This window comes from Erythrolamprus reginae, chromosome 4 (genome assembly GCF_031021105.1).
Source record: "Erythrolamprus reginae isolate rEryReg1 chromosome 4, rEryReg1.hap1, whole genome shotgun sequence".
Lineage (NCBI taxonomy): Eukaryota > Metazoa > Chordata > Lepidosauria > Squamata > Dipsadidae > Erythrolamprus > Erythrolamprus reginae.
In genome coordinates, this window is record NC_091953.1 from 58,452,100 (window position 1) to 58,480,046 (window position 27,947).

The 27,947-nt window shown below is 41.3% G+C and overlaps 1 protein-coding gene across 4 annotated transcripts in view; it reads left to right on the plus strand.

The window, feature by feature from the left end:
• Positions 1–27,947, plus strand: part of HUNK (hormonally up-regulated Neu-associated kinase) — a 122,677-nt gene that overhangs the window by 48,288 nt on the left and 46,442 nt on the right. Inside the window, exons 1-2 of one of the 4 annotated variants that reach the window (XM_070750322.1) lie at positions 815–1,488; positions 26,768–27,060. In XM_070750322.1, the coding sequence (XP_070606423.1) occupies positions 1,231–1,488; positions 26,768–27,060 (551 nt within the window). In that variant the 5' untranslated portion in view covers positions 815–1,230. Of the gene's footprint in view, positions 1–814; positions 1,489–26,767; positions 27,061–27,947 lie in introns of those variants that run through there. The other 3 variants (XM_070750320.1, XM_070750321.1, XM_070750323.1) reach the window with 3 other exon arrangements.

Genomic DNA, 27,947 nt, shown 5'->3' on the forward strand with positions numbered 1-27,947 from the left:
ATGATTGTGGAATATTGATTGTGTTTTAAGGTAATGGGATTTTAGTCATAGTTTTAATTATTAGATTTGCACATATATTTTTTTGTATTGTAAGCTGTGAGCCACCCTGTGTCTCCGGAGAGGGGTGGCATACAAGTCTAATAAATAAATAATAAATAAACAATAATAATAATAGATATACCGGTAGGTAGATAGATGGATGGATAGATAGATATAAAGAGATAGAGATAGGTAGGTAGGTAGATAAGTAGGTAGAGAGGGTTATAATCGTCAGGGTAAAAATAAAAGATATTGAGAAAAAGGAACCGCTTTGCTCAGGAAAAAAAACACGCAAAGAGCCTAAGACACCGCTTCGAGCGTCCTAATTATAGAAATATGCAGCATCTTCGTGCATTTAAGGTAGCTCGTGTGTTTAACGTTCCGCAGAAACGAGTTTCCTCGTGATGCGGCTCGGCTTTTTTGTGCTGAAGGCAAATCGCACTCAGTAAAACGGGGGGGGGGAGTCACCCGAACTTCCAGACCCCCCCCCCCACCGTCGCCGAATGTCATGATTTCTTTTTATCGCAATCCATCCCTTAAGCGAGAGAACTCAGCCTGAATGAAAGTCTCCGCTTCCCATTCCCCCTCCCCAGCCGGGGATGGGGGGAAAGGAGCCCCCAAGCAGCAGCACCGGGAGAGAGCGAGGCAGCTAAGCCAGGCACGGTGTACAAGAGGGGAGGGGACAAGTGATCGACAGATCCAATGAAGCCACGGCAGCCAACTGGCTTCCAAGGAGGCTGGAGACAATCGATCTGCGGGAGCTGGCTCAGGTTCCCTCTTCAACGTGAGCAGGAGAAGCCTTTGGCGTTGGTGGAGCTGCGCTGCTCACTCGCCCTAAAGCCGAGAAGCCCGGGATCGTCGTAGCAATCTTGGAATCGCGGCAAAGCCAAGGCTGGACTCCCGGGGAATCGGGGACCTTGCTTTTTTTTTTTGGCCATAATTTTCATTGACAAGAAACAAAAAAAAGCGCTTCGGTCCATCATTCAGCTCCCCACGTGGACTCCCGGGTGCGGATCACATTGGCGAGCGGGTGCTGCAGACTTACAAGCAGAGCAGCAGCAGCAGCAAGCAGAGAGAGGCGGCTTCTTTTTTTTGCAGAGCGTGCAAAGCGGCGGGAACGAGCCCCGCAGCCCGAGCTTTCGATCCGGAGACGCCGCCGCGCTTCTCTTGCAAAAGCCTCTATAGAGCAGGATGCCGGCGGCCGCTGGCGACGGGCTTTTGAGCGAGCCCGCGGCGGCGAGCTTCGGCAGCGACGACGAGCCCACGACGCCCCCCCTCAGTCCGGAGGGGACTTTCCTGGCCGCCTGGGTCAACGCTTCGGCCTCCCGGGAGCGCATCCGAGAATTCCAGCACACCAAGCGGGTCGGCAACTACCTGATCGGCCGCAAGTTGGGAGAAGGCTCTTTCGCCAAAGTGCGGGAAGGCTTGCACGTCGTGACGGGAGAAAAGGTAGCTTTGCTTATTATAACGGCGACGCTTTCCGGGACGGTTTTTCCCGCCAACCCCAACCCCCCCCCCCCCGGCGGGCTTTTATTAGCAGACAATGATGATCCTCCAGCGCGGCCGCTTTCCAGTCCTCCCATTTTAGGAGAGAACTGGACACGGGTGGGCTACTGCCCGGACACGGGGAGGGGGGACGCAGTGGGGTAGCGAAAATGGAGCTCTACCCCAGAGCACCCAATTTGCGCTGAAAGATGTTGGAAGAAAATGCATAAGCCACGCCCACAATGTGGTAGTAAACATTTTGGTAGCCCTTCACTGGAACTGGGCCGCCGTCTAGTTAGCTCTCGCCCGGCTCCGAGCGTTTTTAATAGCGCCGCCTTTTCCACAGAATAAGTTGGGTCCCCCCCCCCCCGCCTCAAAGTAGCCCGGGAAAAGGCCCGTTTTCTTAGCCTAGCTAGCTGCTTTGAGCCGCCTCTTCCCATCCCGACGCCCGCTGCTGCCGAAACCTCCATTCCCAGTCCGCCTGCGAGGGCCGCTGTTGGCTGCTTTCTCCTCTCTTCCCCTCAGGCGTCCCTGCTTTTACTTCACAAATGCTGAGGTGCTCCCAGTCGAAAGATAACCACTGCGCAGCCAGCTATTCTGCCCGTTGCTTCTTGAAACAAGGCTTCGGGCCGATCGCCACTTTATGCAGTTATGCCTCACAGCTGCCCCTCCAGCTCTCGGGATTTCCTTCCTTCCTTCCTTCCTTCCTTTCCATCCATCCATCCTTTGATACAAGGCTAGTTTTTTTTTTTAAAAAAAAAAACAACCCTCCTGTGACTGTGAAGTTTCCTCCCCAAATAAGATAAACGGAGGAGAAATTAAATTCAGATTTGCCAGAAAACCAATTACTGTATATGAAACTGTAGAGGGAGGGGAAAATGTATCCAAGCCAGGATAAAGTGGTTTCTTGGAGGAGGAATACTGTATAATGAACCATCCGTAAAAATACTAAAAATCTCTGTATGTTGCACAGAATTGAACTGAGAATATTGTGTGCAGGACAGTATGCCAGATAATAACATTGGTATATTAATCATAAAAAGAGTTGATTAAAAATCCCAGAATGTTTTTTTTTAGATAGTAACCACATGTGTGAAGTTCTTAAACCAGACAAATGCCTTCTTTTCAGTAGTCACAGATTAATCCTTTTGTCCAATCTATAAAAGAATATCGGTCTTTTTATGTCTTTTGCCATTCCTTCTTATGTCTTTTCCCATTCCTTCTTAATCTCCCCCCCCCCCTTAAGAAAGAAGAGTTGTTGCACAATGGTCCTTGATTTGTAGTATTGGGGATGCAATTCTGTGAGAAGCCCCCTTGAGGGGAAAAAAAAGGTCAGAGAAAACTATGAGAACAGAAATGGTTATAAGTGGAAGGCTTATGTTTTCCACATAAACCTTTCATTCCCCCCCAATATTTTACAGAAGGTCCAGATGGCATAATCCTTTGTTTGCAATCCTCCTGCCTTTTTCTCTGCTGCTTCATTGTTTTTCTTTTGGGGGGGGGGGTGTTAATTAAAAATACTTTTTTAAAAGCCTACAATATATTTTAATTGGCAGAGCTAGAAACCTTCCCTGTTTGAAAGCCCTTAAATTTCCCCATGAACACCATGTTTTACACAGTGTGCTTGAAAATCAAAGCCTTGTTTGTAAACATCTGAAACATTTTAAATGAAAAATGGGGGGGGGAGTACATCATTATTAGGAAACAGCAAGAAGACAAAGGATGCCTTAAGCTTCTGCTGGTCCCAAAGAATAGGTACAGGCTACCCATCCCATCTTTTGATCCTCCTCCAATCATCTCCTGCCCACCCTTCCTCAAAACCTGACAAATGTAGCAGTCTAAATTAAGGAAAATAATCTTGTCTGGAAGCACCCAAAACCATGCATGAGATATAATTCTAGGTCTGTGTATATAATAGTAAAAACTTGGTGAATTTACTGATGTTTAGTGGTTAAAAAAATATGGACTAATCTAAGTTGTGATAGACCAGTGTTTCCCAACCTTGGCAACTTGAAGATATCCGGACTTCAACTCCCAGAATTCCCCAGCCAGCAAATGCTGGCTGGGGAATTCTGGGAGTTAAAAGTCCAAATATTTTCAAGTTACCAAGGTTGGGAAACACTGTGATAGACTATATTACAGCCTTCCTCAACTTGTTTCTTTGGAATTTTTTGGATGACAACATGCATAACTCCTACTCATTTCTTGTCATTGGATTATTATTCAGTGTGTTTCCAGACTACCGAATTTATTGGAGTATAAAATGCACTGGAATATAAGACATACCTTAGTTTTGGGGGAGGAAAATAGGGAAAAGAATCTGCTTACCAGGTGTTCATCTGGCTAGCGTCCTTAGTCAGGTCAGCTTCAGCACATTATTTTATCCCCTGGTTAAGGGTTTAAAAAAATTATTCTGAGAGAGTAACAATGAAAGAGTTTGCAAGCCTGTAAGAGCTGGGAACATCATTAGCACCTGGAAAGAAACAGTCTGAACAAGTAGAACAATGGGAAAAACCCTACAAAGACTTAGGGCTTGGAAAACATTCTTCTTTGCAGAGAGTAACAATGAAAGAGCTTGCAAGCGGGTAATAGCTGGGAACATCGTTAGCACCTGGTTAGGGCTAGAAAGAAACATTTGGAGCAAGTTAGATCAATGAGGGAAAAACCTGCAAAGCCTTAGGGCTTGGAAATCATTCTTCTCAGCCAGTAACAATGAAAGAGCTTGGGAACATTAATAGCACCTGGTTAGGGCTGGAAAGAAACATCTGGAGCAAGTAAAGCAATGAAAAAAGCCCTACAAAGACAGGGTTTGTAAAACATTCTTTGCAGAGAGTAACCCATAAAAGAGGCTGCAAGGTAAGAGCTGGGAAGAGCGTTAGCAGCTAATTGGGGTTTGAAAAAAAACTACATTCAGAGTATAAGATGCACCCAAATTATCAGCCTCTTTTAGGGAGGAAAAAGATGCGTCTTATAGACCGAAAAATATGGTAGTTTAAGGAATCTAGTTTATTGCAATTGAATTAATTAGATGTGGTCCTAAAGAGGCTTATATTTTGCTGCCTTTCTGCCCTATTTAATCTTGTGGCAGGACAAACTTGCTTGTTTGTAATTGCTCTGAAGTTTTCCCATTCTTTTAATTTTAGGGAAGTCTGAAATTCAAGATAATAAAAATATATTTAGTAATCTGAAACTATTCATTGGCTCTTGGAAACTCACTTGTGGTTTTGTAGCTTTTTGAGTTTGTTAAATATACAGAATACTGTGTAAATGAGGTTACTGAAGAAATGTCATATAATAAATACTGTAAGAGGACAGTAGGACTATTCATAGCAACTGATATAAGTGACTTGGTGATAGAAACTGCAAAACATTTTGTAACTTATTTCTGTTACCTAATGTTGGTAAAGTAATAACTAACTACAATATTAAATAATTGTTGCACCTTATTCTGTGTAGTTTTCTTGGCAATACTCTGGAAGTGGATTACCATTACTTTATTCTGCATGATTTTCAATTTCCTGATGCCGCGTACAATTCTAAAATTAGGCTAACAGGGAAGTTGAAAAAAAGATAATAGCAAATAGTCTGGGACATAGAAACTTTAAATCAAGGTAGTATAGCTCTAATCTGAAGTAATAAAAGTTCTGTCTACATATATTTTGACACAACAATAGTTTGATGATTGTAGAAGACAATATTAGAGCAGAAATTACCTAAATTACATGTACCTCAGTAAATGTGCAGAATCTGAGTTGGTTTTCTATTTTCCAATTACCATAGTTGGTTGGTGGATATTGTATTTCTTTACAGTTGCTCTAAAAAATCTAAGCCTGTGCATACTTTCTAAAAACACTACTGTGCTCAATGGAACTTATTCTAAACTAATTATGCATAAGATTTTAGAGGAAGGAATTATTTTAGCATTCAGTTCCCTTGTTCAGTGCAAGAATGGAAAATAAAGGATCTCCAGCAGATAGCTGCTTGAAAAGATTCAGTGAAGGAAAGCATACCATTGATTGATTTTACAGTGAGGGAGGTTTTCCCCCTAATGTTCTGTTAGAATTTTGCCTTTGTGTAACTTATACATTATTCCATATCTGTTACTCAAGTATCATAGCAAGGTAGTCTTGTTTTTTTGAGGTATTTAAAAATAATTTATGTTATTTTCTCTCTTTTTTCTTTTATGGACTAAGCACATTCATCTCCCCCACCCCCCCTTTTCAGATTTTATATCTGCAGTAAAGTGAAATGTTCTAAACAACTTCCATCCTGTCAAATTACTTTGTAATTCTTTTCAGAACACCAATATGTCTTAAAAGAGCTCTCAGAACTTTGGTCAAAATGGCAAAGCTTCTTTTCTGGAGCATTAATGGCAATAAAAATTGTTGTTATCCTAAACGTTTAACACTTGTGCTCAATATTACCTGTGACTTTTTATCAGTTTAAAAAATTAATTTAAAAGATGTTGCAATTGATTGTTAGGAAAATTCTTTAGAGCATCATAGGGAAATACAGTGGTACCTCTACTTACGAACTTAATTCGTTCTGTGACCAGGTTCTTAAGTAGAAAGGTTTGTAAGAAGAAGCAATTTTTCCCATAGGAATCAATGTAAAAGCAAATAATGTGAGCAATTGAGGAAACCACAGGGAGTGTGGAGACCCTCTTTTCTCCCAGGAGATTCCTAGAGAGGCCCCACAGAGGCTTCTCCTTGCCTTTTCCGGTTACAGTTTCGGAGGCTCGGGTTTGTAAGTGGAAAACAGTTCTTGAGAAGAGGCAAAATAATCTTGAACACCCGGTTCTTATCTAGAAAAGTTCATAGAGGTATTTTTAGGTAGAGGTACCACTGTACTGTAGAATGCTATGTTAGAACTTGGTATCACTATTATGGAAAGTATACCACTCAATGGTTGTTCAGATTTGTGCAGCCTGATCTGGTAATCCCAATTATATCATTCTTCACTTATACAAGCATCCAAACTTAGCACGTACAGTATATGTTGGGACTAGGATAAGCTGTCCAATTCAGCACCACTTTTCATTTTTTTCTGAATTTTTCAGACACTTGTACACATTCGTAACAGGGCAAAGGGAATGATATTAGGGTGATCAGAACTGAACTGCAAAAATCTAGACAGCTGAAATTTGGCGGTCACATTTTTGTAACCCTAACATGGTTGCCCTAATTATATTTGAGATGATGAACTATGGTTGTAAACTTTTCCATAATTAACCCTGTATCATGAATCTTTTTCTGTTAATGCATCTGATAAGACATTTTAGTTTCTGGTAGTCAGTAACACATTTAACTTACCTTTTCTGCTGATTCAGAGTTGTGTGCCCTTCCCGTCCCCCAGAAGTACTTTTTCACAAAACGTGCCTGTTTTTGGTGTGCAGAGTGCTTCTGGAGGCCTGGAAGGGCAAAAATATGATGCACAGAGAGCTTGGGAGCCCAAAAATACACCTGTTTTTGGCCTGCAGAATGCTTCTGGGAGCCTGGGAGAACATAAATGTGACATACAAAGGGTTTGCTAGCCCACAAATGGGCCAGTTTTTGGGTAAAACAGGATGTACGGAGCACTGCAGAATGCTTCTGGGGCCAGGGAGGGCAAAAACGTGATGCATGAAGGCTTTGGGAGGCCCAAAACGTTCCTATTCAGTCTATAAAATGTACCTAAATTTTCACTCACTTTTTTGGGGGGGGTGAAGCTGCGTCTTATACTCTGAAAAATATGGTGGTTTCCCCCCCCCTCATCTTGCATTCCTATCATTCTCTTCTTCTATTCCCCATCAACATTGGCCTTCTGTTTGTGTGCTCTGAGAAGGTCAGAATGGGTTGCAAGTATTTCTCTGGGAGGTCCATGACCAAGGAGCAGGACTTAGAATGGAATTGTCACGAGTGCTCCAGCTGCGGCCACCCCATCTCTCCGATAGGGAATCACTCAGGAAGTTTTTGTTCTATTTTTTTCTGTATAGCTTCCAGCTTGATGGGGTCAATTCATATTTCTTTTGCCCTCTTTTCCCAGACCAAATTTAGTCTTGTTCTCCTGTTTTCAGAGAGCTACCCCACTGACAGATTGTTGAGTCCAAAGCCCCTTTGTACAATTTCTTTGCAATGTTACACTGGACTGGAAAGAATAACAAGCCGGATAATTCTTACAGCCTCTATATTCTTTCCCTCCTCTCTTACAATAGGCCTACACTAGATACTCCACTGGGGGGGGGGGGAGAAAGGGGGGCTCAGAATGGAACAGTTGGCAATATTCCAAACTGCTTTTCTCATAGGAATTCATTGGGGGATATTTTTTTTGTTGAATTTTCTCTTTTCTACAGCCCTTGCCTGGATGTAGCCCATTTTCTTTTGTGAGTTCTCCAACGAAGTTTAGTCCAGTTATGTTGTTTTTAGAGAGTTATTCTGATGCCAGAAAGATAGATAAATGGATTCCAAGCCCTTTTACATACAGTAGTTTTCTCCCATGACCTGAAAATAATAAAATGTAGGTGTTAATCCTACTTTAGAATCTGAGAAAAGTCAAATTAGATCCAATTGGACTTTTCAAAACTATTAGATAATCCAAAGTAGAACGGATTACATTTCTCAATGAGAGTTCATTTAGCATCTTTGTTTTGGATTGTACAGTATATGGATTAATGGCTAATCATAAATTAATGTGGCTGTGAAATTAACATTGTACTTTCCTCTGTTCACTTTTTAATTTGGCTCCCCAAAGTATACCAAATCCTTCCTTTATTTTTGTAATCATACTTACAAATAAGATTAATGGCATTTCAATTTTGCAATTATAAATAAAAAAAATTAATCATTTAGTTTTTAAAAATCTTTTCCAACTCTATGACTAGTTTTTTCTAAAACAAATTTCATATTGCTTTAATTTCGTCAGATATATAATTCCTTTGACTAATGTGAAAAGTTTCTTTAACAGATATTTCTATTTTAAAGAAGAGGTTTTTTTTAAAAAAAAATCCTTCCCAGGCGTATTTAAAAATTGAGATGGTGCTTATGAATATATAATCAAAGCCCTCCTCCTTTTTATATTAGTTGCATATATAATGCTCGTGAAGAAAAGCAGGGCTGCAGTCCCAGCTGTTAATTAGATATACAGTATATTTTTTACGTTGGTACTTATAAAATTTGTGTAGCATCTAATCTAGTGGTTGAATGACAGTGAAAACATCCCATTGTTACATGATAAAATGACTAGAATTGCTTACTATTTTGTATGATTGGATCCTGAGATTAAAGAATTATACATTTCCGCCAACACTTTGGGTTCTTTGATTTCATTTATTGGAATATATACACTGCTCAAAAAAATAAAGGGAACACTTAAACAACACAATATAACTCCATGTAAACCAAACTTCTGTGAAATCAAACTGTCCACTTAGGAAGCAACACTGATTGACAATCAATTTCACATGTTCTGCACTTCAACTTTGTACAGAACAAAAGTATTCAATGAGAATATTTCATTCATTCAGATTTAGGATGTGTTATTTGAGTGTTCCCTTTTTTCTGACCAGCATATTTCATTAATGCTACTGCAATGTTTTAAAAAATGAATTATTTGCTCTGGTAACAAATCAGATTTTGAAGTTTACTATTTTGTAGCTGCTAAAGCTAACCAGGTTATGCTATAAAGACAGCATAACTAATATTAGAAGGATCTTTTTATAGAAAGGTATTTTTATATTATTTTCTAAATGCAAACAGCTGCTATGCTCTGTATTTTAGAATCTTGGAAATGCAGGGGAGTCTTATGTAGGAAGAGCAAGCACTGCTGAAAGCTGTAAATTCTTATTAATCTTCCACAAATTCATAATGGAAGAAGTAGCAGCTTTCTAAAAACAGCTGAGTAGTATATCTTTTTGAATTTACCAGTGGATGATCATCTTCTATAGACTTTTTAAAAACTCCATACTACCATAACAAGTTTATATTTTCAAACAAGGTCTTGCTTTATATTTTGGTGATTTATAAATGTATACAAAGAATAATAGTTTCAATTCTTTGCAGATGTAGAATTATCTATGTACAGTATCTGTTTCCGTGAAATTCATATATTTTATTCCTATAAATTATTTCAGTTAAATTGTATGGATGTTCCAAAAATAGGATTAGGGTATAGGATTAACAAATATTTACATTTACATAGGGATTACAAGAAATGTAAGATTACATATGGAGGAAAATGAACATACTTTTCTTATTTGCTTGAAGTTGCCATGGTAAAAAGATTTCCAAAATGTAATATTTATCACATCTGCTGCTAGATTCTTCTACATTTGTCATTTCAGAGGTATTTATAATACGTGGAGCTGTGCATGTGTGGCATGTTTCTATGACAATATGCATGTAACTAAATTACAGTAGTTGCAACAGATCACTAATCCCTAACCTCTGGGCTGCGGCCTGCTATCAGGCCATGCTCCTTTCCAAACTGGCCTACATAAGTGGCGGGCGAGTACATGCACAGCTCCACGTATCAGTACATGCACAGCTCCACATATGTGAGCAGCAGGCATGTATTCAAATCCAATTGCAGAAGCAGTGAGCATGTGCACGCACTTGCACGCCTGTTCTGTCGGGCTCTCTGGTAGACTCCTCCCGAAAATTCACAGGTACAAATTTCAGACACACACACGTTTGAAAATTCAAAACAATGTTCTTTATAATGAAAATTCACTTAAACTAAGCCTTCTTTTTGTGTAGCAAAGAGCACTCGTCTCCAAACAAACTAGTAATTTGTACAAGTCCCTTATCAGTTCTGTGATACTTAGCTTGCAGTGTGAGGCAATTCACAGTCCTTCTTTCACAAAGTGAAACACACTTTGCCCTGGTTTAGTTTCAAAGCGGGGGGAAATCAGCACACAAAAGGTCAAAGTCAGTAAAGCAGTCACGAAACACAACGATCAGATAATCCTCCACAATGGCCAAACCCACAGGCTGCTATTTATAGCAACCTCACTAATTACCACAGCCCCACCCAACCACAGGTGGCCTCATTTTCTTTTATAATAATCTCTCAGTTGTTGTTGCCTATGCATCACTCTCCGCATGCATGGCTGTATCATTAACTCTTGTTCTGAATCCAAAGAGGAGCTAGATAATTGATCTCCTTCTGAGCTGTCTGCCACACTCTCCTCCTCCCTGTCACTCATGTCTTCTTGGTCAGAGGAGCCTTCATCAGCAGATTCCACCGGGGGCAAAACAGGCCTGTAGCATGTGGATGTCTCCCCCACATCCACAGTCCTTGGGGCAGGAGCTGGGCCAGAGCTAACCACAACAACACCAAGCTCCATTTTTGAGAGCAGTGAGCATGACTGTCTGAATGAAGCTGCACACCCACACACAATCATTCCCTGTCCCCTCTCCTCTCCAGAAAGATTAGGACCACTGCAATAGATTACCATATTACTGATAATTTCTTCATTAGCCAGCGTAAATGGAATCCAAATTTCCTGTTAGCCATTCAGAATTAATGGCTGTACTATAAAATGCCTCAAATCAATATGAGACTCCAGATTTTGTACTACTTTCTTAATAAACTCTCTACCTGTTAAAAGAGCTATAGTTTGCAAAACAACAAAAGGGAGAACAGCACAGCTGAGAAATGAAGAAGAAGCTTTATTTATACATTAGACAACTTGTATTAGGGTCCGATCATTATTTTAGAGATATTTCGTTACCTTAACAAAGAAACATAATGATCACCGGTGGACAAAAAAAGCAGCTGAAGTAGGAACAATTTTTTACTTCCTGCAGACTTCCCCATTGGTTTTTTTTTCTTGCAGGAAACTGGCAGAGAATATTGGGAATGGCAGTCAAGTGACGGCAGTTCAGTGTGGCAGCACTAAAATGGCCGCCACTTTGCCAAATTTCAGTTGCACGGGATGTATTTTGGAGGTATTCCATGAATTAGCCCATATTAGATATATTGATTCAAAAATTATTGCCCCGTGAGTGATATGTAATTTTGCCCAATTGAAAATAACAAATAATCAAGTGGACACAAGGGTTTCAGAAGTGCAGTGGTACCTCGTCTTACGAACGCCTCTTGTAACGAACTGTTTGAGATACGAACCTGGTGTTTAAGATTTTTTTGCCTCTTCTTCCAAACTATTTTCACCTTACGAACCCAAGCTGCCACCACTGGGATGCCCGCCTCTGGACTTCTGTTGCCAGTTGAAGTGCTGGGATTCCCCTGAGTCTCCTTTCGCTGGGAATCCCCGCCTCTGGACTTCCGTTGCCAGCCGAAGCGCTCGTTCTTGCACTGCTGGGATTCCCCTGATGCTCCCTTTGCTGGGAAACCTCAACTCCGGACTTCCGTTGCCAACCAAAGTGCCCGTTCTTGTGCTGCTGGGATTTCCCTGAGGCGCCCTTTGCTGGGATTCCCTTCATTTTTGCCAGCACTGCTTTGAATTCCAGCGAGGGGAGCCTCAGGGAAATCCCAGTAGCGCAAGAACGGGCGCTTCAGCTGGCAACGGAAGTCCGGAGATGGAGTTTCCCAGTGAGGGGAGCCTTAGTGAAATCCCAGCAGCGCAAGAATGGGCGCTTCGGCTGGCAATGGAAGTCCGGAGGCGGGGATTCCCAGCGGCGCAAGGCAAAAGGGGTGAGTTTTGGGATTGCACACATTATTTACTTTTACATTGATTCCTATGGGAAACACTGTTTCATCTTACAAACTTTTCTACTTACGAACCTCGTCACAGAACGAATTAGGTTCGTAAGACAAGGTGCCACTGTATATAGATATGTGTATAAATGGAAATTTGGTAACCTTATTTCATAAAATATTTTTCTCTTGCTCAATCAGTACACTGTCCTAAACACTAACAATTTGAATTGGTCTCTCCCAGAGGTGGGTTCCTATTGGTTCGGACTGGTTCTATAGATAGTAACTTTGCCTGGGTTGCTGGAACCAACAACACCCCAAACCTGCCACACTCCCAAGCCAGTTTTCTTGGACGCTCCATAGATGCTGCCATCTTGGGTTTTTGCTTTTTTAGTACTGCGCATGTGCGCAAGGTGTGTTGCGCATCTCTGAGCAAACCGACAATAACACAATCTGGAACTCATCGCTGGTCTCCACATGTCATCCTCAGTGAAGCATGGAAACCAATGTCTGCATTTCCTGCATTGTATGAGGAGAACATATCTTTCTCCTCCTGTCCTGGTCATTTTTTACAGAGGCATTATTGAGAGCATTTTAACAAACTGCATCAGTGTTTGATTTGGTGACTTCAATGCCTCAGATAGAAAGTCCATTCAGAGAGTGGTAAGGACAGCCAAGAAGATTATAGGAAGTTAGCTACCTGTCATTCAGGATACTGCTTACAAGCGCTATGTGTTCAAAGTTCAAAGCATTGTTAGACACCACACCCACCCACTTCATGGTCTGTTTCTGTTGCTCCGCTGTGGGAGGAGGTTTTGAAGTAATTCAAGCAGGACTATCAGATTTGTAACGGCTTGTTCCTTATGCCAACCATCTAGTAGATTCACAAGTTTTGTTTCTCTTGCCATGCACATATATACATCTGAACTTGACCACCCATTTTCTCAGGCTATACGATGCACCGGACTGAAAGATGCACCCATTTTTGGCCTGCAGAGTGCTTCTGGGTGCCTGGAAGGGCAAAAATGCGACACACAGAGGGCTTGGGAGCCCAAAAATGAGCCCGTTTTTGGTTAAAATGGGTCATGTGGAACACTGCAGATATCTTCTGGGGACCAAGGAAGGCAAAAACATAATGCATGGAAGATTCGGGAGGCCAAAAATGCCCGTATTCGATCTATAAGATGCACTTACATTTTTACCCACTTTTAGGGGGCAGTAGGGTGCATCTTATACTCTGAAAATACGGTATGTTGTATCTCTGTGTCATATAATATATGTGGGTATATGCAAAATTATTCTACGTCTTAAATAGAAATTTCCTAGTTTGAATGAATAATTCTGTAAAAGATCATATCATACCTTTCCTTCCTTATTTCTCCCACATTTTTGTAGTTTCCTATACAGAATTACTTTCAGTCGACATAGATTATGTTTGCCATGTACAATGCAGCTTTTACATGCCGTAACATTAAAAAAATGTTGGAACATTTATTAAGGGACCCTGCTTAATGCCAATGGGTAGTCTGATCACCAGGTAAATCTATTACGTTAGGTGAGGAAAGAGGTGCTTATTTTCATATGTCAGAAATATATTCTGTAATTCAGATGGGTTCAAAAATAACTGTTTCTTCACTTAAATTGAAAAACAAATGTCTAACTCTGAACGTATGTGTTTTGTCTTTCTTTTAAATTCATTAAAACGAAAAGTTACTTATTAATCCAAAACTTACAGCTACTTGCTGTAAGAAAAATAACACACCCCTAGTTTTCATATTTTGCAGTAAAGACCTAAATAATAACATCCACATGCCCAAGCATTCTACATTTCAAACAGTAGCACTCTTGTTCCACTTTTTTCAAAGGAGGAGGTTTCTACTGAATCATAGCATTCTTAATTTTAGGTTCACTTTATCCAGCAGTTCAATAGTTCTTTATCCAGCAGTTCAATAGTTCTCATCATAAGCAGAGTTCTTATAAAACTTTGGTGAATTTAAAACAGTTCCCTGCTTCTTAACTCTACATGTAACCAGAGTACGTAGGAAGGTATATTTCTGAAGAATAAGTACATAAATATTTTTCTACCCTGCCTGCCCTTTCACACTGTGTTTAGTAGTTTCTGTCACATTGGTGTTGAATGGGAAACAATATATAGAGGCCTATTCATCAGTTGCTAATTTTTATTACTCTTCCCAGTAATGAAACCTGATTGGCTGAAAACATACATGAGAAAGATAGAACCTTTCAGCAAATGTGGGGTGGGAGGGAGTGGAATATCTGTGAAATAACCTATTTGATTTCTTTAAATAATTTTGGTTTAATTTTTTGAAAGATGTAATATTTCAAGAGCGAATCCTATAAATGTCCAAAAAAGAATAAGAATTAAACTTTGTTAGCAGAGCATGAGGTAATACATACCAAAGAATTTTAAAAGATTTAATACTTTGGATAAGTCCTGTACCACCTTTGTTAAATCTGCTTTCCTTGAAGATTTGTATGGACCAAGTGTATTTTAAATTGTTCTATCCCTACCACACTTCATGGCTTTCTACATTACAAATCCTGAATAAGAATTTTTTTTTCTAAGGGACCCATTGATTGCTACTGCATCAGGTTGACTTGATAAGAACCCAGCAGAAAATCTACTTTTAAGTTTACAGAAGTATTTTTAGGGCATTGCACATTCGTGGAGAGCCGTACTATATTTTGTCACTTTCTCCTTGTAGACTTTTTCTTTCCATAGAGGGCCAATATTTCTTTGCAATAACTTGCGGGGATAGACTAAATAGATGCCACGTGAGATCTTACATTAAAATGACATCTGGTTTCTTGTATGTAGTTGATTTTTTAAACAGTTTTATGATGTTTAAAGTTATATATTTATATATTTTGTATATAAATGTCTTTTTAATAGCATGATTTCCACAAGATTTTGTTTATGGCAAAAGTTCTTTGAAAGGTAGTGGTATTATGCTAGCCAACAGGTTCACTTATTTACTAATCAATCATGAACTGTTGCTAATAATTCTCGTAAAATATTTATATTGAGTAAACTGTTTTGTACTATGTCAGGAGAGGAGGAGAACCTTTTTATCTTCCTTTTATGGCTTGTGTGGACAAAAGATGAGGAATTTAGACTAGCTTAATATGCTTAGGATGGATTTTAACATCCGATGATGACCCTAGGACAGTGATGGAGAACCTTTTTTGGTTTGCGTGCCAAAAGGTTGTGTGCGCGTGTGGTAGCGCATGCATGTGCCCGCACCCCATTCCTACCTCTCCACGCATGTGCACTGGAGCTGACATAGGGCAAAGCCTTGCGTGCCCTCCGATATGGCTCCACACGCCACCTGTGGCATGCATGCCATAGTTTCACCATCACTGCCTTAGGATGCTAGTTCATCTACTTGCCAAATCTCTTTTTCCTACCTTCAAGGAGATGTATGAAGGAAAGATTCCATGACATTCCTATAAATGTGTCTGAATGGGAAATGGGAGACTATGTAAGCAGAGGATCATGCATTTTTTTCAGTTGAAAGCTAAGAGAAAATACAATAAAGGGAAAGCAACATATATTTCTTTGACACAAACATTTGTCTCCCCCTTTCCCCTTTCATATTTTTGAGTTGCTTTCAGTTCAGGAGGGTAATGACTGAGGAAAATAAGGAAAATAACACATTTGTAGTGTTGTGCACATTTAACTTTGTACAGAACAAAGTTTTCTATTAAAATACTGTATTTCATTCATTAAGATCTAGGATGTATTATTTGAGTGTTCCCTTTATTTTTTTGAGCAGTAAGGCGATCAAGACTTTTTCAGCAAAGTTTTAAATAAACTTTTAGACACACAGATTTTAAAAAATAAAATTATCAGCTTTCAATAATTTGTACATCAGTGTAATTTGCAGTGAACATGTACCTGCTTTTTAAAACCCTTTTCTCGGTGTAATTATAGAATCCAGTGTTTTGTTTCCCAGCAGCAAGCTATTTTACAAACACCATGACTTGAATTTTTTAATGGAACTGAAAATAATTTAGGCATAATGAATATAAGGAAAAGACAGTTCTGACAGCATAAGGAACAAGTGCTAAATTAGACAAGCTATTTCATTTCGGGATTGCTTTCCCCTATCCACTTGAACTTTATATCAAATGGTGAGGGAAATTAATTAGCTGTATACATTCCTGCTTTCTAACAAATATGGTATTTTTAATTTCTATCCTTTGATACGGGAGAAAGAACAATTATTATATCAGTTGATAGTTATGGTCAAAATATATTACTAAGACACAACTGCATGTTTGAAAGTTCTACTCCATTAAAGATATTAAATTGGATATCTAGAAAACCATCCAAGTGCCATTTTTTAAACTTGTAGAGAGAAAAACATACATTTCGTTACAATTGAGCTACTTAATAATATTATTTTGTAGCCTTTTTAGTTTAAACGATTGTCCTCTCTCTTTAAAGTAAAGGGAAAACGATGGGAAAGCGATGTATTTAATTGAAAGAAACAAAGATCCTTAATTTAAGACAATCCTGTAAAAGAACATTAGACAAAAGCAAACTAAGATGATGTACCCTTTTTAAAAAAATAAGCTATTTACACCATATAACTTGAGATCTTGATTTCCTGGACATAGGCTGTGTCCTATGGAAATTGTAATATTTAGCTGAACTAGTTGTGAAAAGTGAAACAAAAATCAGAATTTTCCAAGACTACTATTTTCAGTGCACAGCATGCCATGATTTTTGTTAAAAGAAATTGTTGAATGTGATTTAAACATTATTTTCTTAGCAAATATTTTGGCGACTGTTAAGTCTGTATATAACCAATGTAAAACTCTGTAAAAGAAAAGACCTTGTAAATACTGTTTAAACTATGAATAAACCTTGGCCGCGTCTGATTGGCTAAGACGCACGGCCGTTTCTTTTAGGCGCGAGCCTTAAACGTATAAAAAGGGCTGTTCTGTCACTGACAGCTCAGATGCGTTCCTTGCTGAAGTCACTTTCGAGAGAGCTGAATAAACGGAACCATCTTGCACTCCTGTCTGAGTCTCATTCATTTCACTGGCGACGAGAGAACGAAGAATCCACGAGTCAAGCATGAATCACCTCCAGATCGGCCGGGCTCCCGACTACTTCGACCCCGAGAAGTCGTCTTGGGACGCCTACATGGCGAAATTTGAAATCTTCCTAGAAGCGGCAGGAATGGGAGAAGCTGAAGACGACAGGAAGCGGGCGATCTTCTTGAACTATTGCGGGACTGAGATTTTTGACCTCGTCCAAACGCTTACCGACCCGCTTCCAGCTAAATCCGTTCCGTGGGACGACCTCCAAGCAAGACTGGCAAACCATTTCAAACCAACGAAGCCTGCCGTAGTCTACAGACATCAATTTTCCAGGATGACCCAGCGTGAGTCTGAGACAATCAATCAATTCGCCACGAGACTTCGCACGGTGCTGTCAAAGTGCAAATTTGACAGCCCAGAAGCTCGCCTCACAGACGCTCTGATTTTTGGGATGAAGAATGCGACCGTCCGGAACAAAATCCTAACAGAGGACGACCCAACGCTTCAGTCAGTCATCAAGCTGGCTCAAACAGCCGAAGTAGCTGACGCGGCCGCCAAAGAACTCAAGGAACACGAAAAGAAAGACACCGTCTCCAAAATCTCCGTTGCTGTTTCCCGCGCCGAAACCACAGATGACCTCAGCCCAGCTGCCACGGACGACGACACCTGTCTCCTGCTGCCTTCCGAGCAAGCCAGACAACCCAGATACCAACGCCCCTCCAACCCATGCCCCGGTTGCCGAGGAAATCACCCACGACAGCGTTGCCCCTTCAGGGACGCCATTTGCCGCCGCTGCAATCGACGCGGGCACATCGCCGAGGCTTGCAGAGCGCCCCTTCCAGAGGAGTCCTTCTCTACACCCCGCCAACAACGTTTCAACAACCAGGCACAACAACCGCGAGACAACAAATTTTCCAGAGGCTTCAATCGCAGAAACGACTCTACCGCTAACCGTGACTACGCACGAGGTAAAGCACAAACTTACGTAAATTGCGCAACTGCTAAAGGAGGGAACAAGATTATCATCTCACTACTTTTAAATAACAAACCTTGTAACCTAGAATTAGATACAGGCTCTAAGCATTCTATTATGCCTTGGGACAAATTCAAAATGTATATGCCAAATTTTCTTAAAACTGATTTTGTTAACTCAACTTTAATAATAAGGGATTTTCAAGGTAATGTCATACCTGTTTTGGGGACAGTAGATGTGCCTGTGAAATTTAAAAATTGTGAATATTTTCTTCCTCTGATTGTGGTTGAGGGAGCCAAACACTCCCTCCTGGGGTTAACATGGATGTCTCCTTTGGGAATTGAAATACTGGGTCTTTGTCATGTAAATGCTGAACCTGATATTCCTAACTTTATCCAAGAATTTCCTGAGGTTTTCAGCCCTACTTTGGGCACCTATAATGGGGCCCCTATCTCCTTCTCTCTAGATCCCAAGGTACCCCCAGTCAGACTTAAGCCTCGTAGGGTACCCCTACCACTATTGCCTAAACTAGACATCCAATTGGACAAATTGATTGCCCAGGGCATCTTAGTCCCTGTAGAACAAGCGCCATGGGAAACCCCCATTGTCACTCCAGTTAAACCTGATGGCTCCTTAAGGGTCTGTGCAGACTACAAAGCCACTATCAATAAGGCCCTTCAACACCATCCATACCCGATCCCAGTGGTCCAACAATTGCTTCATTCTTTGGGGGAAGGGAGAGTATTTTCGAAAATCGACCTGGCACAGGCATACCAACAGCTTCCGGTCGATGAGGCCACATCCCTGGCCCAGACCATAGTGACCCATAGGGGTGCTTTTAGGTGCACCCGCCTGCAATTCGGGGTCAGTACCGCCCCAGGTATTTTCCAAAGTTTCATGGAACGATTATTGGCAGGTATAAAAGGAACCTCCCCATATTTTGACGATATATTTATATCAGGAAAAAACCAAGCAGAATTAAACATGCGCATCAGAGAAGTATTGGCTAGACTGCAAGCTAAGGGGTTAAAAGTAAAACCAGACAAGTGTGTATGGGGAGCAAGTAGCATAGAATTTCTGGGCTATAGAATAGACAGTGAGGGAATACACCCCACAGCAGACAAACTAGAGGCCATAACCAAAGCACCCGAGCCAAATAATAAGACAGAACTCCAAGCATTTCTGGGCCTCCTTAATTTTTATTCTGTCTTCCTTAAACAGAAGGCAACGGCAGCAGAACCACTACACCGACTGCTGCAGAAGGGAGTTCCCTGGACCTGGGGCACAATGGAGCGCGAAGCTTTTCATAAAATAAAACAGTTATTGACCTCTAAAAGCGTAGTGGTTCAATATAGCTCAACTTTGCCAATAAGGCTCACGTGCGACGCTTCGGCGTATGGGGTTGGCGGGGTATTAGCTCACATAATGCCAAACAATACAGAGGCCCCCATCGCCTTCTTTTCTAAAACATTGTCCATGGCAGAGAGAAACTACAGCCAATTAGACAAAGAGGCATTGGCCCTAGTCTCTAGCGTTAAGAAATTCCATTATTATCTCTGTGGGAGGAGTTTTGAACTAATAACAGATCACAAACCCCTGCTTGGTCTTCTAGCTGCCAATAAACCAACTCCTCCCTTCATGTCCCCTAGATTAATAAGATGGGCCCTTTTCCTGTCAGGATACCAATACCATCTAACACACAAGGGGGGAAAATCAATAAATCATGCTGACGGGTTAAGTAGATGCCCCATGCCCGAGTTAGTCTCAGATCCAACCCCCACAGAGGATGTCTTACTAATTGACCTTGAGGAAAACTGCCTGACCACTGCCAAAGAGGTGGCTGAGCACACTAAGAAGGATTTACTATTGTTAAAAATAATCAATTGTATTCAAAAAGGATGGTTGGGAGACTCTGAGGAAACTGGGCTGTCAGAATTTAAATCTAAAAGGTTGGAATTATCCTACTTGAAGGGATGCGTGTTATGGGGTGACAGGGTGGTCATTCCCAATACCTTAAAACAGAAGGTACTAAGTATGTTGCATGCAGGCCACCCAGGCATTGTCAGAATGAAAGGGTTGGCCAGGGGCTATTTGTGGTGGCCAGGTTTAGATAGGGACATTGAGCAATGGGTAGCAAACTGTGACCCTTGCCAGGAGTCACGGCCCAATCCCCCGAAAACAACACCTCTGGAATGGGAAAGACCCACTGGGCCATGGTCCCGCATTCATATTGACTTCGCAGGGCCTATTGGAACCCAAAACTTTTTAATTGTGGTAGACGCGTTCTCCAGATGGGTGGAAATCATTGCTATGCAAAACATTACTACTTGTGCCACCATTAAAGCATTATACCATTTGTTTGCCACACATGGGTGCCCAGACATCCTAGTTTCAGATAACGGGCCACAATTAACTGCCAGACAATTTGAGTGCTTTTTAAGCAACTTAGGGGTCAGACACGCACTCACATCCCCTTACTCGCCATGGGTTAATGGCCTTGCAGAACGTTATGTACGTGTGGCCAAAGAAGCCTTGCGCAGGGCAGGCCCAGGGGAAATACAACACAAATTAGATCAATTTTTATTAATGCAGCATATCACCCCAAATTCCATCACAAACAAAAGCCCAGCAGAAATTTTAATGGGTCGAAAAATAAGGTCCCCCCTGGACAGGTTGCACCCTCGTTATTGTACTCAAAATGTAAATAATGAAACATGTACAGCACCTGAAAGAAATATGTACCTAGGGCAACTGGTTTTTGCTAGAAATTTTGACGGGGGGTTGAGTTGGCTGAAAGGAAAAATATTGCAACAAACAGCCCCAAAATCTTATGTGGTACAATTGGAAGATGGCCGCACATGGAGGCGGCACATCGATCATTTAAGGGGGCGCATAACACCAAATGAAGAGCCGGCCGCTAACGGAAATTCTTCCCCCCAAGCAGACATTAATTCGCAACTCGAACTTTTGGAATTACAAAAGGACTTACCACGGCCTGATGCTTCCTCCAGCGACGCCGAGCCTTCCTCCTCTTCTGGGCACGGTGCGCCATCAGCATACTTGTCTCCGCAGGCCAGAGCCCCAACTTGGGCCCAGCCGCGGACAGGAGACAACGACGAGCCAACCTCCACCATAGACATACCAGCCGGTAATGATCTGCGCAGGTCTGAGCGCACGTCACGCCGGCCCAATCGATTGGAGGACTACGTCACTTGGCTCACTGATTGACAGTTTGGCTGAACTAATGAGGGAGGGGTGTTAAGTCTGTATATAACCAATGTAAAACTCTGTAAAAGAAAAGACCTTGTAAATACTGTTTAAACTATGAATAAACCTTGGCCGCGTCTGATTGGCTAAGACGCACGGCCGTTTCTTTTAGGCGCGAGCCTTAAACGTATAAAAAGGGCTGTTCTGACACTGACAGCTCAGATGCGTTCCTTGCTGAAGTCACTTTCGAGAGAGCTGAATAAACGGAACCATCTTGCACTCCTGTCTGAGTCTCATTCATTTCAGCGACCACTTTTCATTTAAAATAATTTTAAAAACTTTTTAACAACTTCATTTAATGCAAATAAGGTGACCTCCTGTTTGATAAGTGTTCAGCTATAAGAGACTATATTTATCTATAAAACATATCTCCCAAACTCCAATTAGCTTTTGGGTCTGGAGGATACTAACTTGAAGAGAGTAATTTTTTATTAAAAAAATGCATCCAAATAATTTAATAAAGTAGAGACTATTTTAAGTTTGGGGATGACATGGTTCACAAATCTTTTCAAATAATATTTCTTTTGCTTCCTGTGGTGTTTCCTGTGACTCGAAGACAATGTATTCTTTCTGGTTCTTCCTACAACTCTACTCCCACCTTCTGCCAGCAAGGAACAGTATGCATAAATCAATTTGCTTTCAGCAGATGAATCCTTCAGAATAATCTCCTTAAATGTATGGTGCTCAACTTCAAAAGCATATGCAAGGCCAGTTACTTGATTGAGGCAGGATGGATTTACATGATAATTAACTATGTGGAACAGCTTTAAACTCTTTTCTGTAATAGAGCTACTGCATGCTTAAATAGCTATCTCAAGGTTTAATATAATTAGTTACCTGAATCCATCTTCTGTTTAAATACATGCATAGAAATTCTGATTTCCCTCTAAAATGTTTGCAAAATCATAAATATTAAATTGTGGAATCAATATACAGTAATGTACTAGCATGTTGCACAATTACATTGCTAAACAACTTCTATTTTTTACAAACTTATTTTTATTACCAAATTTTTACAACTGCATCTCTCCCACAGAGCATTACTTTGATCTTTTCATTAAAAGTGAAGCTATTTGCAATTGCTCTGTTCTTTAGGTCTTGGCAGAAGATCAGCTTGTTGCCTTTCTCTCTCTCAGTAATGTTCCTTCCTCTCCCCCACCCCCAGTCTTATCCAGGCACAACTTGATCTGCAGAAATTTATCATTCATCCCGAACCCCTAGGACACCGGTTGGAAGATGAGGTCAACTGCATTGACATTAACCACTCATATTTTATCCTATAAATAGTTTACAAGAATCACTTTCTGTTGTTGATTAATTTTATTACTTTCAATGTTTTGGCAAGTTCTTTCTTAAGAAGGAAGTAATCAGAATGCTAGTCACTGGTAGAAGCAATTTATACAAAGATGGTAATGGGCCTCATGCCAGGTTACAGTTATGTAAATTAAACTCTGTCCCCTATCCTGTTGCTTTATCACTACCCTGCCTCACACAGTTGCTGGAGAGTTAGTTTATTCCAAAAAGGTTTGGAGTGCTGCTTACTCTACAAACCTGGATACTTAAGTGATGGCTGCAGCTAGAAGTGCCCTTACAATGAATAATCTGGTATTTCAATTGTGCCATGCTTATTCAAGCTGGCCATAATGATAGAGATCTTAGCAATGCTATATAAGTTTATTGCAGCTCTGCAATATTTATTTATTTATTATTTAGATTTGTATGCCGCCCCTCTCCGCGGACTCGGGGCGGCTCACAACAAGGCATAAACAAATCGTAACAAATCCAAATAATTTAAATATTTTTTAAAAAAGTTTAAAAGAGAACACCAATATACTAACAAACACACACACAAGCATACCATACATAAATTATACATGCCCGGGGGAGATGTTTCAGTGCCCCCATGCCTGATGGCAAAGGTGGGTTTTAAGAACTTTACGGAAGGCAGGGAGAGTAGGGGCAGTTCTAATCTCCGGGGGGAGTTGGTTCCAGAGGGTCGGGGCCGCCACAGAGAAGGCTCTTCCCCTGGAGCCCGCCAACCGACATTGTTTAGTTGACGGGACCTGGAGAAGGCCCACTCTGTGGGACCTAGTCGGTCGCTGGGATTCATGCGGCAGGAGGCGGTCTCGGAGGTAGTCTGGTCCAATGCCATGAAGGGCTTTAAAGGTCATAACCAACACTTTGAATTGTGACCGGAAATTGATCGGCAACCAATGCAGACTGCGGAGTGATGGCGAAACATGGGCATACCTAGGTAAGCCCATGACTGCTCTCGCAGCTGCATTCTGCACGATCTGAAGTTTCCGAACACTTTTCAAAGGTAGCCCCCTGTAGAGAGCGTTACAGTAGTCGAACCTCAAGGTGATGAGGGCATGAGTGACTGTGAGCAATGAGTCCCGGTCCAGATAGGGCCGCAACTGGTGCACCAGGCGAACCTGGGCAAACGCCCCCCTCGCCACAGCTGAAAGATGGTTCTCTAATGTGAGCTGTGGATCGAGGAGGACGCCCAAGTTGCGGACCCTCTCCGAGGGGGTCAATAATTCCCCCCCCCCAGGGTAATGGACGGACAGATGGAATTGTCCTTGGGAGGCAGGACCCACAGCCACTCTGTCTTATCCAGGTTGAGTTTGAGTCTGTTGATACTCATCCAGGCCCCAACAGCCTCCAGACACCGGCACATCACTTCCACTGCTTCGTTGACTGGACATGGGGTGGAGATGTAAAGCTGGGTATCATCAGCGTGCTGATGATACCTCACCCCATGCCCTCGGATGATCTCACCCAGCGGTTTCATGTAGATATTAAATAGCAGGGGGGAGAAGACCGACCCCTGAGGCACCCCACAAGGGAGAGACCTCGGAGTCGACCTCTGACCCCCCACTAACACCGACTGCGACCGGCCGGAGAGGTAGGAGGAGGACCACGGAAGAACAGTGCCCCCCACTCCCAACCCCTCCAGCCGGTGCAGAAGGATACCATGGTCGATGGTATCGAAAGCCGCTGAGAGGTCAAGGAGCACCAGGACAAAGGATAAACCCCTGTCCCGGGCCCGCCAGAGATCATCCATCAACGCGACCAAAGCAGTTTCCGTGCTGTAACCGGGTCTGAAACCCGACTGCTGGGGACCTAGATAATCGGCTTCTTCCAAGGACCGTTGGAGCTGGAGTGCCACCACCTTCTCAACAACCTTCCCCATAAAGGGAAGGTTGGAGACTGGGCGATAGTTATTAAGTACGGCTGGGTCCAGGGAAGGCTTCTTGAGGAGGGGGCGCACGAGCGCCTCTTTATAGAGGGTTGGAAAAACTCCCCTCCCCAAGGAAGCGTTGGTAATCTCCTGGACCCAGCTCCGTGTCACCTCCCTGCTGGCCAAGACCAACCAGGAGGGACACGGATGCAGTAAGCAGGTGGCGGAACTCACAGATCCAATGGCCTTGTCCACTTCATCAGGTGTCACCAGATCAAACTCTTCCCAGACAGGTGGACAAGTACGTGCCCCAGTCACCTCGATATGAGCTGTGCAGAGGCTTCAGATGGTGCCATTGTTCAAAGAGTAGCAGTAAGAATTGCAGTATGCTCTTGCTTATGGTAAATATACATAAAATAATATACATATTTTCTGCTTCAGTCAGTTTACCAATTCCTGGAGACTGCTTTGATTATTCCCTGTGGCTTTCTTGGCAAGGTTTTTCAGAAATGATTTGCCATTACCCCCTTTCTTGGTTTGAGAGAAAGTGACTAGCCCAGGGTCACCCAGCTGGCTTTGTGTTTAAGGTGAAACTAGAACTCACAGTCTTCCAGTTTCTAGACTGATGCCTTAACCATTACACCAAGCAGGCTCTCATATATTATAATTATGGAAAAGTTACAATTATAATGGTTGGTTGCTCATTCAAGATAATGATAATAATAATAATAATAATAATAATTATTATTATTATTATTATTATTATTATTTATTAGATTTGTATGCCGCCCCTCCGAAGATTCGGGGCGGCTCACAACAACGATAAAAACAATATTATACAGGCACAAATCTAATATTATAAAAAAAACCCAAAAACTAAAAACCCTATCATAATTAAAAAACAAACAGCACATACATACCAAACATAAATTATAATAAGCCTGGGGGAAAGGTGTCTCAGATCTCCCATGCCTGGCGGTATAAGTGGGTCTTAAGTAGTTTACGGAAGACAAGGAGGGTGGGAGCAGTTCTAATCTCCGGGAGGAGTTGATTCCAGAGGGCCGGGGCCACCACAGAGAAGGCTCTTCCCCTGGGGCACGCCAGACGACATTGTTTAGTTGACGGGACCCGGAGAAGGCCAACTCTGTGGGACCTTATCGGCCGCTGGGATTCGTGCGGTAGCAGGCGGTTCCGGTGTTTGGAATGGATTTTTATCCTCCGGCTGAATCCTTCCTGGCGACCTAATAGGCAGCTTTTGTTTAATGGAGATAAAGGTATCACCATTCCAAGTAAAACTTCTGGTGATGACTTTCTCAATGCTGATTGCTCTTACCTGTTGACAACATTGTGAAGTCACAGCTGCCTTTAGCTAGTGTTGACCTTCATATGTATCAAGTTCTTCCCAGGAGCCAAGATATATTGTAATATATTGATGAAATAAGCTGTATATACAGATGCAAACAGTATTTTTGTGTTAGTCTTTCTATTTCTGTTTGCAACTCATTAGTTCCTTATTTTCTCCAGTTCTTTCTCTTCTCTTCGGTCTCGAGGGAGTGCAACATCCACTGTCGACCTTTCTTCCCTTTTCTTATCTATACTTATTAAGTCTGGAATGTTATGTGGCAGGTGCTTGCCTGCTTGAATTATCCTTTATTATAATATTAATTATTAGCTGATTTCCAGACATATTTATCTACCAGGAGTAATGTCATTTCTATCTTCTACATAAATTATGGCCATTTATGGTATACATTTAGATATATATATATATGCAAACGTATTTTCCATAAACAGATTTGTTTTTGACTAAACCAATTATTACTATAAGTTTATATAAACAGAGTCCCTCGTGTAGTATTTGGATACAACTCTATGGATACTTTCCAAGAAGAAGCAAAGAAAATCGAGATTGTGTTTAGAAATATACAAAATGACTCTTCAGAAACTTGTAGTTTTGTCATAGAGGTTTAATTGTATAATGTGAGGATGGAATGAACACTAGAATGAAAAAATAAAATTAAATCTTTTCAACTGTACTTTTCTATTTTGAATCAAAATGCCATAATTTAAAATATTAAAAAAACAATATCATTTTTTTTGTTTCTTGCTAGGTGGCAGTGAAAGTTATTGATAAAAAAAGAGCTAAAAAGGACACCTATGTGACCAAGAATCTGAGACGGGAAGGCCAGATCCAGCAAATGATCCGTCATCCTAACATTGCTCAACTGCTGGATATCTTGGAAACTGAAAACAGTTACTACCTTGTCATGGAACTCTGCCCAGGAGGCAACTTAATGCACAAAATCTATGAGAAAAAAAGGTTGGAAGAGCATGAAGCACGCAAATACATCAGGCAGCTTATATTAGCAGTTGAGCATCTACATCGGGCAGGAGTTGTTCACAGGTAAGATGAACATTACCTGCTTCATATTGTTGGAATAATTTATTTATTTATTTATTTATTATTTAGATTTGTATGCCGCCCCTCTCCGCAGACTCGGGGCCTAATACATGCCTATTATCCATATCCATGGTAAAAAGATTTTTTTCGCACTAGTTATTAGTCTTCCACTGATGCCCTTCATATGTATCACAATTGCAGCTCTCAAAATTCCAACTCAGCATAGCTATTTTTTAACCTATTACTGGTGACTATGGTAAAACTAAGAATTTATAACAAAAAATACAATATTGTATAAATTTTTTAAAAAATATTTTGTCACAGAGACTTTTATTCTTGTTCTTTTTAATCTGGTATATCTAATCTCTGTATGCCTTGCACTCATTTGAGGGTTTGTTTATTTTTATTTATTTATTTATTATTTAGATTTGTATGCCGCCCCTCTCCGCAGACATTTTTAAATGTAATTCTAGAAATGGAAAAAAATAATTCCAATAAGATTTTCAGATTTTATTCCCCCCCCCCCTTTCTATTAAAAAAATAATGGAAGCAGTGGTAAAATCCTCCCAGTTCGGGCTAATTCAGGCGAGTAGGTAGTGGCAGTGATTGGTTTGGAGAACCAGTAGCATTGGCAGCGCAAAGCTCTGCTCACCCGCCCAACATCATCACTTCCTGTTTTTGTTTCAATTTTTTAAAGCCTTTTTTCCTGCCAGTTGGCCTGAAAGAAAGAAAGGGGGGGAATGGAAGGGAAGAAATAGAAAAAGGAAGGAAAGAAAGGAAGGAAGGAAGAAAGGAAGGAAAGGAAAGAAAGGAAAGAAAAGAAGGAGGTGTTGGAAGGAAAAAATCAGGACACACTTTCCAGCTTGGCAAAGAAGAAAAAGAAAACAAAA